This window comes from Nicotiana sylvestris, chromosome 6 (assembly GCF_000393655.2).
Source record: "Nicotiana sylvestris chromosome 6, ASM39365v2, whole genome shotgun sequence".
NCBI lineage: Eukaryota > Viridiplantae > Streptophyta > Magnoliopsida > Solanales > Solanaceae > Nicotiana > Nicotiana sylvestris.
The window spans coordinates 72,052,347-72,064,027 of NC_091062.1; the positions used below are offsets into that span (position 1 = coordinate 72,052,347).

Consider the following 11,681-nt stretch of genomic DNA (forward strand, 5'->3'; position numbering starts at 1 on the left):
TTCAAACTAAGCACAAGAAATTCTTAAACTTTCAAAATACCAACTTTCCACAATAAGCGCCAAAATGCTTCCGGACCACCCGATACTCAACCCGAACATACGCCCAAGTCCGAAATCATCATACGAACCTGTTGGAACCTTTAAATCTCGATTCCGAGGTCGTTTACTCAAAACTCAAACCTTAGTCAATTCTTCCAACTTAAAGCTTCCAAAATTAGAATTTTCCATCCGAATCAACTCTGAACTTCCCGAAATTCGATTCCGACTATGCATACAAGTCATAAAACATGAAGTGAAGCTACTCAAGATCTCAAACCACTGAACGACGCGCTAGAGCTCAAAATGACCAGTCGGGTCATTACAATACATTATAAAATGATACATAGCACCCATCCAAACCAGCTTAAAGGAATCACATCAAATAGGAAAAAATGATCAAATGTCCTTAATGTATAGAGGTTAGAATATTTTGATCCTTGATATATACCACTTAATTGGAATACTCCTTACTGTATACAAAAGGTGATAGCTTTGGTCCTCAACCCTAAAACTAACAGTAGAACACAAAAAATTCTGTTAAACTTCACCCCAATCTCTCTCGACTCCCTCCTCCTCTTCTCTCATTCACAATTAACGACCTTAAATCCAAACACTCTAAAAAACAAGAATGGATCTGCTTGGGAAGCTAAATTGTTTTGCTTGTTAGTTTTATGGATTTTATAAATGGAAATCCTTTTTTTCTTGTTTGAATTTATTTGCGAATCTGTTTTAATCACTTCATTTGTTAAAATTTCAGTTTGATTTATAATTTTGCAAACAGAGATACATAGACTTGAATCTAATGCTTGAGCGATGGATCATGAAATATATTCTCTATAGTATTCAAAGTTTGGAAAACCAATTTAATTTCATTAAGTCTTAAGAGAATAGTTTTCAATGTGCTACGGAATTCTAAACTTTTGCTTTGTATATTGATGAAGTTTAAATTTCTTTCTTACTGAGAAAGATTCAAAGAAGTAGAATAATGGTGAACCAGAAAATTCTAGCCATTATAAGACTAGTAATATAGTCGAAGAAGAGGTGATGGGTCAATTCGTGATATGCAACCAGTAATGTTGCTTGACAAGATTTCATATTAGCAAAGATTGATAGAAAGACCAATCACCACAAGGCCAACAAGGACAGTTAAAATCGTCTTGTCCAAGTTGCTTCATAGCTATTGTGCAAAAACAAGTTTTGATCTTTAAATACGGGTTCACTCTTGTTCCTGATGTTTTCTTCCATTCAACATATCAATCATGTGTAAAAGTTTTGGTTGTTTGAAATGGGTACTTTGGTAGTAACAGAAATGGTGGAAGAGATGCGAGCTGAGGCTGGGTCTTTTTATTGAGAGCTTGGCACGGTAAAAGATAGAAGAAGGGAAAAGGGCTCTGCCAGGCTTTGCTTTTGAGGGATTGAGATTAAATTTAACAGAATTTTTATTTTCTACTGTTAGTTTTAGGGTTGAGGACCAAATCTGTCACCTTTTGTTTACATTAAGGACTATTCATATTAAGTGGTAAATATCAAGAACTAAAACATTCCAACCCATATATATTAAGGACCATTTTGATCATTTTCTCTCAAATAGGGTGACTAATAATTACTTTCATCAAATTGTCAGCTCCAGTCGGAATTTAATACTATATTATTTTTTTTAAAAAAAAGCAGTTTGAGAAAAAAATAAGTGGCCGTACGATGAATATCAACTGTAGTTATGTCCCTAATTTTGAAGGCTATTCTTATTTCTCTCTCAGACAACCTTGGAAGCCCCGAGAGAGAGAGGGGAAGAAAGAAGAAACGAACTTCGTCTTCTCGCAAAAGGGTTCGTTTCTTTTTTATTGTTGATCCGAACCCTTTACCCTTGTGTTATTTTTCTCCATTTTCCCTTTCAGGATAAAGAAGAAACGTAAGAAAGTTTGTGTCTTGATTGATTTTGTAAGTCATTTGGTGAAAAAGTTTGAATATTTGATGATTAAATGAAAGTGGGTGGTTCAGATTTGTAATGGAAGAAATGGAGATGGATAGCATTGAGTGTGTATCATCATCAATGGATGGCATTGAAGATGAAGAGATCCAATCTTCTGTTTCATCTCATCAACAATACTCTTCAGCAAAACCTCATCCTAATGTTGTACCTTCCGGGATTGCCCCTACTAGTGTTCATGAATTGCTCGAATGCCCCGTTTGTACTAATTCTATGTACCCACCTATTCATCAGGTTCATTCTCTTCACCTTTTTTTATATTTATTATTATTATTGTTATTATTATTATTATTATTATTATTATTATTATTATTATTATTATTATTTGGGTTTTGATTAATTCTTTTATCTACGGGTGAGATCCGACTGTTTTTGTGTTGTTTGATTGTAATTAAACAGACGCAAATGGATCTATATAGCCGATCTCAACTAGTTGTTGTTAATTGAGGGGAAAACTGAATTCTTTTGTGTAACATTGGTTGTGTTGAGTGCTAACTAAATTCTAAAGGACTAGTAAATTTAGAGATGACAAGGAATATAGATATTGAATTCTGGATTTCTTTTTATAGGCCTTTCCAATTTGGTTAGGGAATGTGTGTTTTCTAGATCATTGAGAAATTGGATGCCACTGGTAGAGTATACGAAGAGTTGGTCTCTTGCTATTAGAATGCGAAGTTCATTTGAAAAAAATAATACAGTTGCTATCTTGTAGATGGATAATGAGGCAAAAGAGTTGGTCACAGTAGGTTGATATTGCGCTCTTACGGCCCTTAATCATCTTAAAGCTGGGTTCTTTGGAACTTTCATGGCTATGTTTAGGATCTCTTGAGGAATACTTGGAAAACTTTAAGATATGGATTGAAGCATGATAATATGATTATGGTGTAGCAAGGTTAACAGGGCAATGTACTTTATTAGATTGAGTTTTATCAATTTTGAAGAGGTGAAGAGTTGTTGAAGATGACTGCAGATAGCGTTGTGCTTTTCTTATTGTATTCACGGTATACTATTGGCTGTTTTGGTGAATAACTGCAGTTGATTGTGGATGTTTTTGTGATTGGCTTTCTTACTTTTACTTCGACGATCAGAAGAAGGGAGGATTTTCTGCTTGTGGAATCTACAGCCCGTGCTACGTTCACCTGTGGTTTAAATATTTATGAGGAAATGAATTTAGTAAATCAGAAAGGCAATGTTGGCTCTAGGTAATAAGACTTAATGGAGCTGCAGTATGGGAGTGGTGCACTTAACATTCAATAAGCTTTCCTACTTTAGGTCATGGAAGGATATTTGTAGAGCGATTGGTTGGATTAAAGTAGTTCACTCTGCAGTGTCTTGAATGATCCTTCCTATGTCCTCCATTTGGCACCTGATAATATGATACAAACGTAGATACATTGTTGTATATCGAGGGAGAACGTAAGATTAAGTTGAAAAGACTTTTTGTGTGGAGGTATATTGAACAAGTTGAGCTTAGTAAGAAAACATATCACCAGTTGGTAAAAATTACTTAAAGAGTCCCATTCTTGTAACTTGTTGTATTTGGAGTTCGTTTTGCTGTTGATTGAGACTAGGGCGGCCTGTGATTTTTGGAGTAGATTATAGTGTTTGGTGGTGCGCTGGGGGTATAGAATTTGCTTTGGTTTTGTGTGTTGTGGGGGGTGGGGTGGGGTGAGAGATTATCCGCTAGTAAGGTGGGAAAATGATGTGGGACAAGATGAGAATTGAGAGGCATGACCAGTTGACAGAAAGACGATGATGTAAAAGCATATTAGGGTTTTGAGAGTAGGGAAGGGATGTGCCGAACCTTTTGCTCTTCTCCTGTTATATTTTAGAGTAAAAATGTTATTTAAGACATATTTTGTTAGGGTGTTACTCCTGACATAATATTTCTACATTGGAGGATACAAAAGACGGGCTAAATTTTATCCCACTTTACTCCAGCCCTTTGAAAGGCGACAAAACGGTTTTTAAAGCTGAAAGCATAGAAAGGAGTAAGAGAAAAACATTCTGATAATCCTTGATGCATATATAATGATTGAAATCTTGTGAATAATTGAAGTTCTGTCCTCAGTGGTTATACATTGCTGGACAAGGTGTAGGGCTTGTACCTGAGTGAGCGTTAACAATCCAATTTGGCCTTTCAGTAAATGGTCAATGACGCCAGGGATTATTTGATTAGAAAGCAGACATTTTCCTTTTTGGGTAACCCAATATGGCTTTCTCAGAAAATGGTTAATGCCTCTAGGAATTCTTTAACAAAAAATGGACATTCCCTTTTTCTTTTCATTATAGTTGTAGCAGGCGAGTTTTGGGTACATTCTTCGGGATTCAAGTGACTCCTTGACTACATTATTCTTCACCGAACAATACAATCAATTGGATGAGCAGAATTTCACATTATCAGTTTTGAATGAGTACTTTATATGTATGCTTCTTTCAGTGATAGTTTTGGAACATAGCATGTTACATAATACTGGGACTAAATTTATTTTTCTGTAAAAGACAAGATGTTTGGCCTTCCAAAGAAAAGAGAAAAGCAAAATGATAATAATGGATCTTCTCATCCGCGATATATTCTCTATGGCTAAATCAGGTAGTATTCTGTTCTCTCATCCTTAATCCTATCTTTTCTCCTTTATATATTTAGGTCTGGTTGTCATGTGAACGCTTTAGGGCTGGATCAACTGAAAAACTTTAATGCATATCAAGATTCATATTGTTCATTTAGTCTTTTTGATTTTAACTCCTTATGGACTTAAGGTAATCATTTTAAACTTTGTTTTGTTTTGTAGTGTCACAATGGACACACGCTCTGTTCAACTTGCAAAACAAGGGTGCACAATCGATGTCCCACATGCAGACAAGAGCTTGGTGATATAAGGTGTTTAGCGCTAGAGAAGGTAGCAGAGTCGCTTGAACTGCCTTGCAAATATTATTCTTTGGGCTTCCCAGAAATATTCCCATATTACAGCAAACTCAAACATGCGACATTGTGCAATTTTAGACCGTACAATTGCCCATATGCTGGGTCAGAGTGCTCAGTGACCGAAGACATCCCTTATTTGGTTACACATTTAAGAGATGACCACAAAGTGGATATGCACACAGGATGCACATTCAACCATCGTTATGTAAAGTCTAATCCTCGTGAAGTGGAAAATGCCACGTGGATGCTGACGGTAACTCCAACATCTTTTAAGCATCAAACGATTTCTTCTTATCGCTATGCCTAATATTTAATGTGTTTAGTGGGGTTACTGAGCAAGTGTTATGTAGCAAAATATTTAGCTCATCTATTCATCCTAACCACCCAAATGCTGAAAAATGAACTTGCAACTGTTCTGCGGGTGAATTTTTTAAAAGAGAACTTGGATGTCAAATTATCATGTGTCACATCTTTTCTTTGGAATACCTGCTTTACATTTTCATAGTCCAAATGTTCTTTTTTTTGTCCTTTTCTACTAGACTATATTAGAGAACTCCTAATGTTGGATAATCCTTAAGTACAAAGTATTGGAATATTATGAATCCAAACAGAGCATTTATAATATTGAGGTTTCATATGGCTGACATCAACTAGCCTAGGATTGAGGCATTGTAGTAGTAGTAGTTGTTGTTGTTTCTTTTGTCATAACATATATCTTGGCTTCCTATCTCTTTTTTTTGTAGGTCAATCTTGTTTTTTTGTCCCGTTTCCAATCAATCTATACTATGGCATCTATTTGAAAAGGCTGAATACATAGGCAGCCCCTTGAACTTGTCCAAAAAATTCGTTCACACACCTCAACTAAACGATGTGACCTATTGAACACTTGACTGATGTCCATAGAAAATGTGCCTATCAGACGCAAAGTGGTGACATGGCACAATGCATGATGTGCCCTTCTTTGGGCAGCATGAAATAACTTAAAACGGTGCTAACATTTTCTAATGACATGTTTCAATACAAAAAAGGTACAGTAATTAGTTTACGTTTTGTTTTCTTTTTCTCCTTCATCTTCTCTATCACCGTGCGACCTCCATTGCCGAAAAACCACTCAACTCTCATGCCCTAATCTTCCTCTTCTCTCAGAAAACCCATGAGACCCAAGAAGAAAACAGGGTTCAAAAAGGAGAAACAAAAAGACTGGGATGAGCGGAGGGGGTCAATCTTAGTTGCTCGGACACGGGTACGGATCTAGAAGTCGGATCCTTCGAGATGTAAATTCTAAGATTCGGGGATACAGATCCTAGTACGGATACGGGTGCCGGGATCCGGCTAAAAATAATTCAAAAAAACAAAAATATAAAACATGTCTCTGAATTATGAGAAATTATGTGAAATACTTAAGTATAGATTGTAAAGTGTGGATTTCTTTTTTATTCTCAAGTTGTAGATAAGTAAAGGATTGATTTCTTAGATAATGTATGCTATTTTCTTCAACTTTACCCTAATTATTAGGATTCTGATTTCGGGAACCAAATTGTATCTCGTCTCGAATTTTCCCCCGTCGTGGTCAAAGTATTCGAAATTGTTTGACCAGATCCGGTACGGATCCCATACCCACACCCATACTAGTGTCATGTCGACACGGGTACGACACCTAAACTGCCATGTCGGAGCAACTTAGGGGTCGATAATTTTTTTTTTCACAAAACTTTTTTTGATTATTTAGGATTCCACGTGTCATTACTTCACTGTCTTTGTTGCGGGTGAACTGCACGCTTATGTTTTGGTAGTTCCACTGTTTTGTGTCTAATAGGCACGCTTTTCATGGAACATCAAGTGCTCAATAGGTCACATCCTTAGTTGAAGTGTCTAAATGAAATTTTTGGACAAGTTTTAGGGGCTGTCTATGTATTCAGCCATTTGAAAATAGTTGAAATCATTCTATTGAAGGTTATGTTCTACCCAATTAAGTATAGAGTTTATTGCAATAATGAAGAAAGAGAAGTGCATCTTATGGCCATTGTATTTTATCCTGTCATTTCCCATCTGCTTTGGAAAAGCTTCCTTCTCCAAGTTAAAAACAAAAATGCCTCGTATAACGGTAAAGGGGCCCTAGAACATTATGCTTTGACAGATTCTAATATGAGATAGGTCAGGACAAGGTTTGAGGCATGATTTGTGTTGAGGTTGTCTCTTGACATCTACATAGGGCCTGCATTCTGTATGACGCATGCGCGCCCCTTATTTTATCCTTCCAAGACACTAAATACATGTATCCCATTATATGTTATTGTTGATGAGTTAACGTATCCCAAGTTCATGGTTGCTGCAAGTTCAGAAAAGTAGTGTATTTTGACAGGGTGACTCTTGTTGCTCCTTTATCAGGTCTTCCACTGTTTCGGGCAGTATTTCTGTCTCCATTTCGAGGCGTTCCAGCTTGGCATGGCACCTGTATATATGGCATTTCTACGCTTCATGGGTGATGAAAGTGAGGCACGCAGTTACAGCTACAGTCTAGAGGTAGGAGGAAACGGTAGAAAGCTCTTATGGGAGGGTACCCCAAGAAGTATTCGAGATAGCCACCGCAAGGTGAGAGACAGTCACGATGGTCTTATAATCCAACGTAACATGGCACTTTTCTTTTCCGGTGGTGACCGGAAAGAGCTGAAACTTAGAGTTACTGGACGGATATGGAAGGAACAACAAAATCCAGATGGTGGGGTGTGCATACCAAATCTCTGTAGCTAATTTGTTTTGAGTGATTAAAAAGTTTGTATACTTTTTTCTGTTGGATGTAATGTGCATGTAACTTGTAAGTTAGACAGCACTATGTTTGTTTGTACCTAAGAAGTCATGCTCTGACCATCATGTACTAGGAATACCTTTTTTTTTAGTTGTATCAATTGTTAATAACCATCTTACCGTTGCATTTCGTGCTCTCTCCTGACATCAAATAGCTAAATACATGATGGATACCATAACAGATAGTATACTAACTTAGCGATAAGAGAAGGAGATTAACTTACACGAGAGTGACTCTCCTTTATCACTTAAAGAAAATAATTGTTTGCCACTATAGGAGCAACATTTTTATTAATTAGACGTAAGACTTGCGGCTTCCTATGATTAAATAACTAGCACCACGTCAGAAATACAAAGTCATGTTGATGAGCTACCCGTTTTCTGAAAGAGTATTACGTAAAACAGTCATACATGTACTAAACAATATAATCACTCCAAATTCAAAAGCAACTATTGATAATAAATAAGTGTATTCACGTGATGATCACAAATCAAAAGCAAATTAACTTCATGCCTTTGTCGCCTCTTAAGATGTGGACAAGGAAAAGTGGGATTCTAAAAGATATTCAAAATAGTCTAAAGAAGTAGAAAATCATCATGTTTAACTCAACTAAATAATTGATTATTATAGGATATTAAAAGAGGGGCAAAAGTTCATTTGTTTTTCTCTTGCTTTTCATGCTTTAACGTACCATTAATAGGGACAAAGTTAAAAACAGATCCTCCTAGTCTTTGAATAATGCTGTGGACGCATTGAGATGTAATGGAGCAGGAAATGAGTTTTTATGGCATTAATTATTGGGTTCCCTTTGGTTTCTTTTCCGATTAGATATACAGGACAAGCATACAAAGGTGTTTCAACAAATTGGTTATCAACATAAGATGAAAACCACATACAGTCGAGACTAATCGTTTTCCTCCGCTGCAGACTACCACTTTTTTTCTCTTCTAATCTTTAGGTATAATTGTACAGGTCATATCGCCAATATTAATAAATATACTACTACAAGAACTAGATGTTGGATGGAACGAAGAATTTCTTACTTGGAAACACCTAATAATTCTATTCAGCGTCACGTGAATTGGACTGACCACTCAATTTGTTATAAACCCAAAACAGGAAAGAACCGAGGGTTCCATTTCCACCAAATAAAATGCCACAACCACAACCGATCATGTCAAACTCAAGCAGTCGAATTATTCGTTGCTTCCACTGTTTTCTATTTTATATTTTAATGACTCGAGCTTACCAAACCTAAATTCGAATTAAGCATTCAATAAGTTTGGTTGAACAGAAGCGCATTTCATGGCTTCTAACTTTTTAAGATTTTTAGATTGGACTCGTTATATTTTTAAAGTTATGAGTCATTTTCACTATTTATTGTAATTTCAGCGAATTTTCACTTATTAATTTTTGCTTCACATCGAAAGTTATGGGTTCAATTGATTAAACCCATACCATATTCGTAATGGTGCATCCGCCCTTGTGGCTGGGTTAACTTTTTGAGTTTGTCTTTTTATTTTTTTATTATATATATATATATAGATATAGATAGATAGATAGATAGATAGATAGATAGATAGATAGATAGAGAGAAAAAGGGTATAGGAGAAATGAGGGAAGGGATTACAAGGTGAGGAATCCAACCCTTGCTAACAAGTAAAAGTTCAAGTAGTCAATCACCGAACTACTAACATTCACTTGAGTTTGTCATTGTATCATATTATATTAAAGAAATAAAATCCTCAACAGCGATGATTTTATTTATGCATAAGCTGTTAATATAAAAGTAAAAAAAGGGAATACCAAACAGCTGACAATAAAACATTCTCTTCTCTCTCTCTCTCCTCAAAGGGGCTATCAACAGTGCATGCCGACGACTACCCTTCATGGCCTCCACGGCCGGTGGTCAGCTTCCTCCTGAGGTTGGTCCGTCGTCTTCCTCCCCCTCAGCCATTACCAACCTCTACAAACCCTAATACAAATCCTAATCCACCTAAAACCTATGCAAATTTATTAAACCCATTGTCATAAATACGCCCATGCAAACCCTAGCTACGCTACTATTGAAACCAATTGAGTTCCTTCATGGAGAATCAGTTGTGAAGTGGAAGAAACAAGAAGTGAAGCAATCCATCGTACAACAATGGCTTCAATTTGCAATTCTTGGGAAATTTTCATATGGGAAGCCCGTTATTGGTGAATTACGTAAAGTGATTCCAATTCAATGTGAGATTAATGGTCATTGTTCAGTTGGCTTGATTGAAGACAATCATGTGTTAATTAGGCTGTCTTTATTGGAGGATTATGTTCATCTTCTCTCAAAGCCAGCTTTTTATTTAAAGGCTTAATCAGATATGTGGCAGATGCATTGTACAAAATGGAATCCATGGTGGACATCTGATGAAGAGACTCCAATTGCAATAGCTTGGGTTAGCTTTCCAGAACTTCCTCCAAATTTCTTTGGTAAGGAATGTGTATTTTTATTAGCTCGTGTAGTTGGTAATCTATTACATGTAGACCTACCAACTCAAAATGGGACTAGCCCTAGTTGTGCTAAGGTAAAGGTGGAAGTGAATTTGCTAGGTAATTTCCATAAACGTATTAAGATTGTTGAAGAAGCTGATGAATCTGGGCAAGAAGAGTTTAAATGGATTAGGATTAAGTATGATTATATGCCTAAATATTGCAAGCCTTGCAAGAAACAAGGGCATAGCGAGGCAGAATGCTGGGTAATTTATCCTGAATTACACAAGATATTTGATGAAGATGTTGAGGATCAAGGCAAGGAGAAGACAATTGTGGTGAGCACTGAAGCAATAGGTACAACTTCAAATTCAACAAAGGTTCTATCAAGTGGAAAGGTGGTTGGTAAGCTTGCTACTAATCATGCCAAGTAGGAATGGATACAAGCAAGGAAGAACAACTACCAACGGGATAATCGGGGTCATATTGTTGATAACAAACAAGGTAAGGAAGCCGACAAGGGTAAAGTGAAGGCCAAACTTGAGGAAGTAGCAACCAAGAAAAAGTTTAATGCACTAGAGGTTGAGGAAGTTCATCAACCTACGCTACAAATTACTGAAGACAAAGGTGAGGATCATAACAATGGTAGGAAGAAGGAACATGGGAAAAAGCAATCCAAGAAGGGCCATGAGAAGGAAAAAGAAGGCAATACCGAAGTGTCAAGCCCTAATCCTAAGGCTTCTGGGGTTAGAGTTGGGAAGGATGCTAATATTAAACCAGCTGGAAAAGGTAATCAACAAGAACTTAAGCGTGTAAAGAATGAAGTAGTTGAAAAAGTGTTGGAAGATCAGTATAATGGGAACTTAGTTAAGGCTAATCCTATTGTTCCTAGTGATCAAAGTACTGATGAAAAGGCTAATAAGGAATCCACAATCGACTGGTTCATAGAAGGTTTGGAAATAGCAAAGAGGAGCTAAGGCAACTCAATGTGACTACAAACCAATCATGTCAAGATATTTCGTCTCAAACATTTGCAGATTCTGGGTAGCTTGAGAACCTTGATGAGATAAACTCAACAAAGGTTGTAAGGAGTGATGCAATTGAGGTGGAGGATGATCAACTAGGCATGACAAAGACAACAAGAGACAAAGTGAGGGACAACAACCCACCTGGCGATACCAGGCCTAAAGCTAGGCTCCCCAGGCATTAGGCTGGCAACGCCAAGCCTAAAGCCAGGTATCCCAGGCGTTAGGCTGGCGACGCCAGGCCTGGCGCCAGGCCACCTGATGAAGCAATGATAGTAAACCCTATCCCTAGTGCAATTGGCAAGATTTTGGCCTATGTAGATGATGTTCCGGTGAATGCATTAGAGAACAAACTTGGTGATAATATGAAGGTTAGGGATGATACAGTAGGGTCAGACCAAAGCACAGGCAATGGAAAGGGTGGTAATATCA

The 11,681-nt window shown here is 37.0% G+C and overlaps 1 protein-coding gene across 1 annotated transcript; it reads left to right on the forward strand.

The window, feature by feature from the left end:
• Positions 1 to 1,772: 1,772 nt before the first annotated feature.
• LOC104238843 (E3 ubiquitin-protein ligase SINAT3-like) lies at positions 1,773 to 7,887 on the forward strand. The gene is made up of 4 exons (XM_009793324.2): positions 1,773 to 1,864; positions 2,038 to 2,260; positions 4,819 to 5,205; positions 7,341 to 7,887. Exons 2-4 carry the CDS (start codon positions 2,045 to 2,047, stop codon positions 7,701 to 7,703), a joined length of 966 nt encoding a protein of 321 aa, XP_009791626.1. The 5' UTR covers positions 1,773 to 1,864; positions 2,038 to 2,044; the 3' UTR covers positions 7,704 to 7,887.
• Positions 7,888 to 11,681: the final 3,794 nt, after the last annotated feature.

Coding starts and splice junctions, on each gene's coding strand:
- LOC104238843 (XM_009793324.2), top strand. CDS start 2,045: ATGGAAGAAATGGAGATGGATAGCATTGAGTGTGTATCATCATCAATG. Junction 2,261..4,818: donor TGTACCCACCTATTCATCAG/GTTCATTCTCTT, acceptor TTTGTTTTGTAG/TGTCACAATGGACACACGCT. Junction 5,206..7,340: donor ATGCCACGTGGATGCTGACG/GTAACTCCAACA, acceptor CTCCTTTATCAG/GTCTTCCACTGTTTCGGGCA.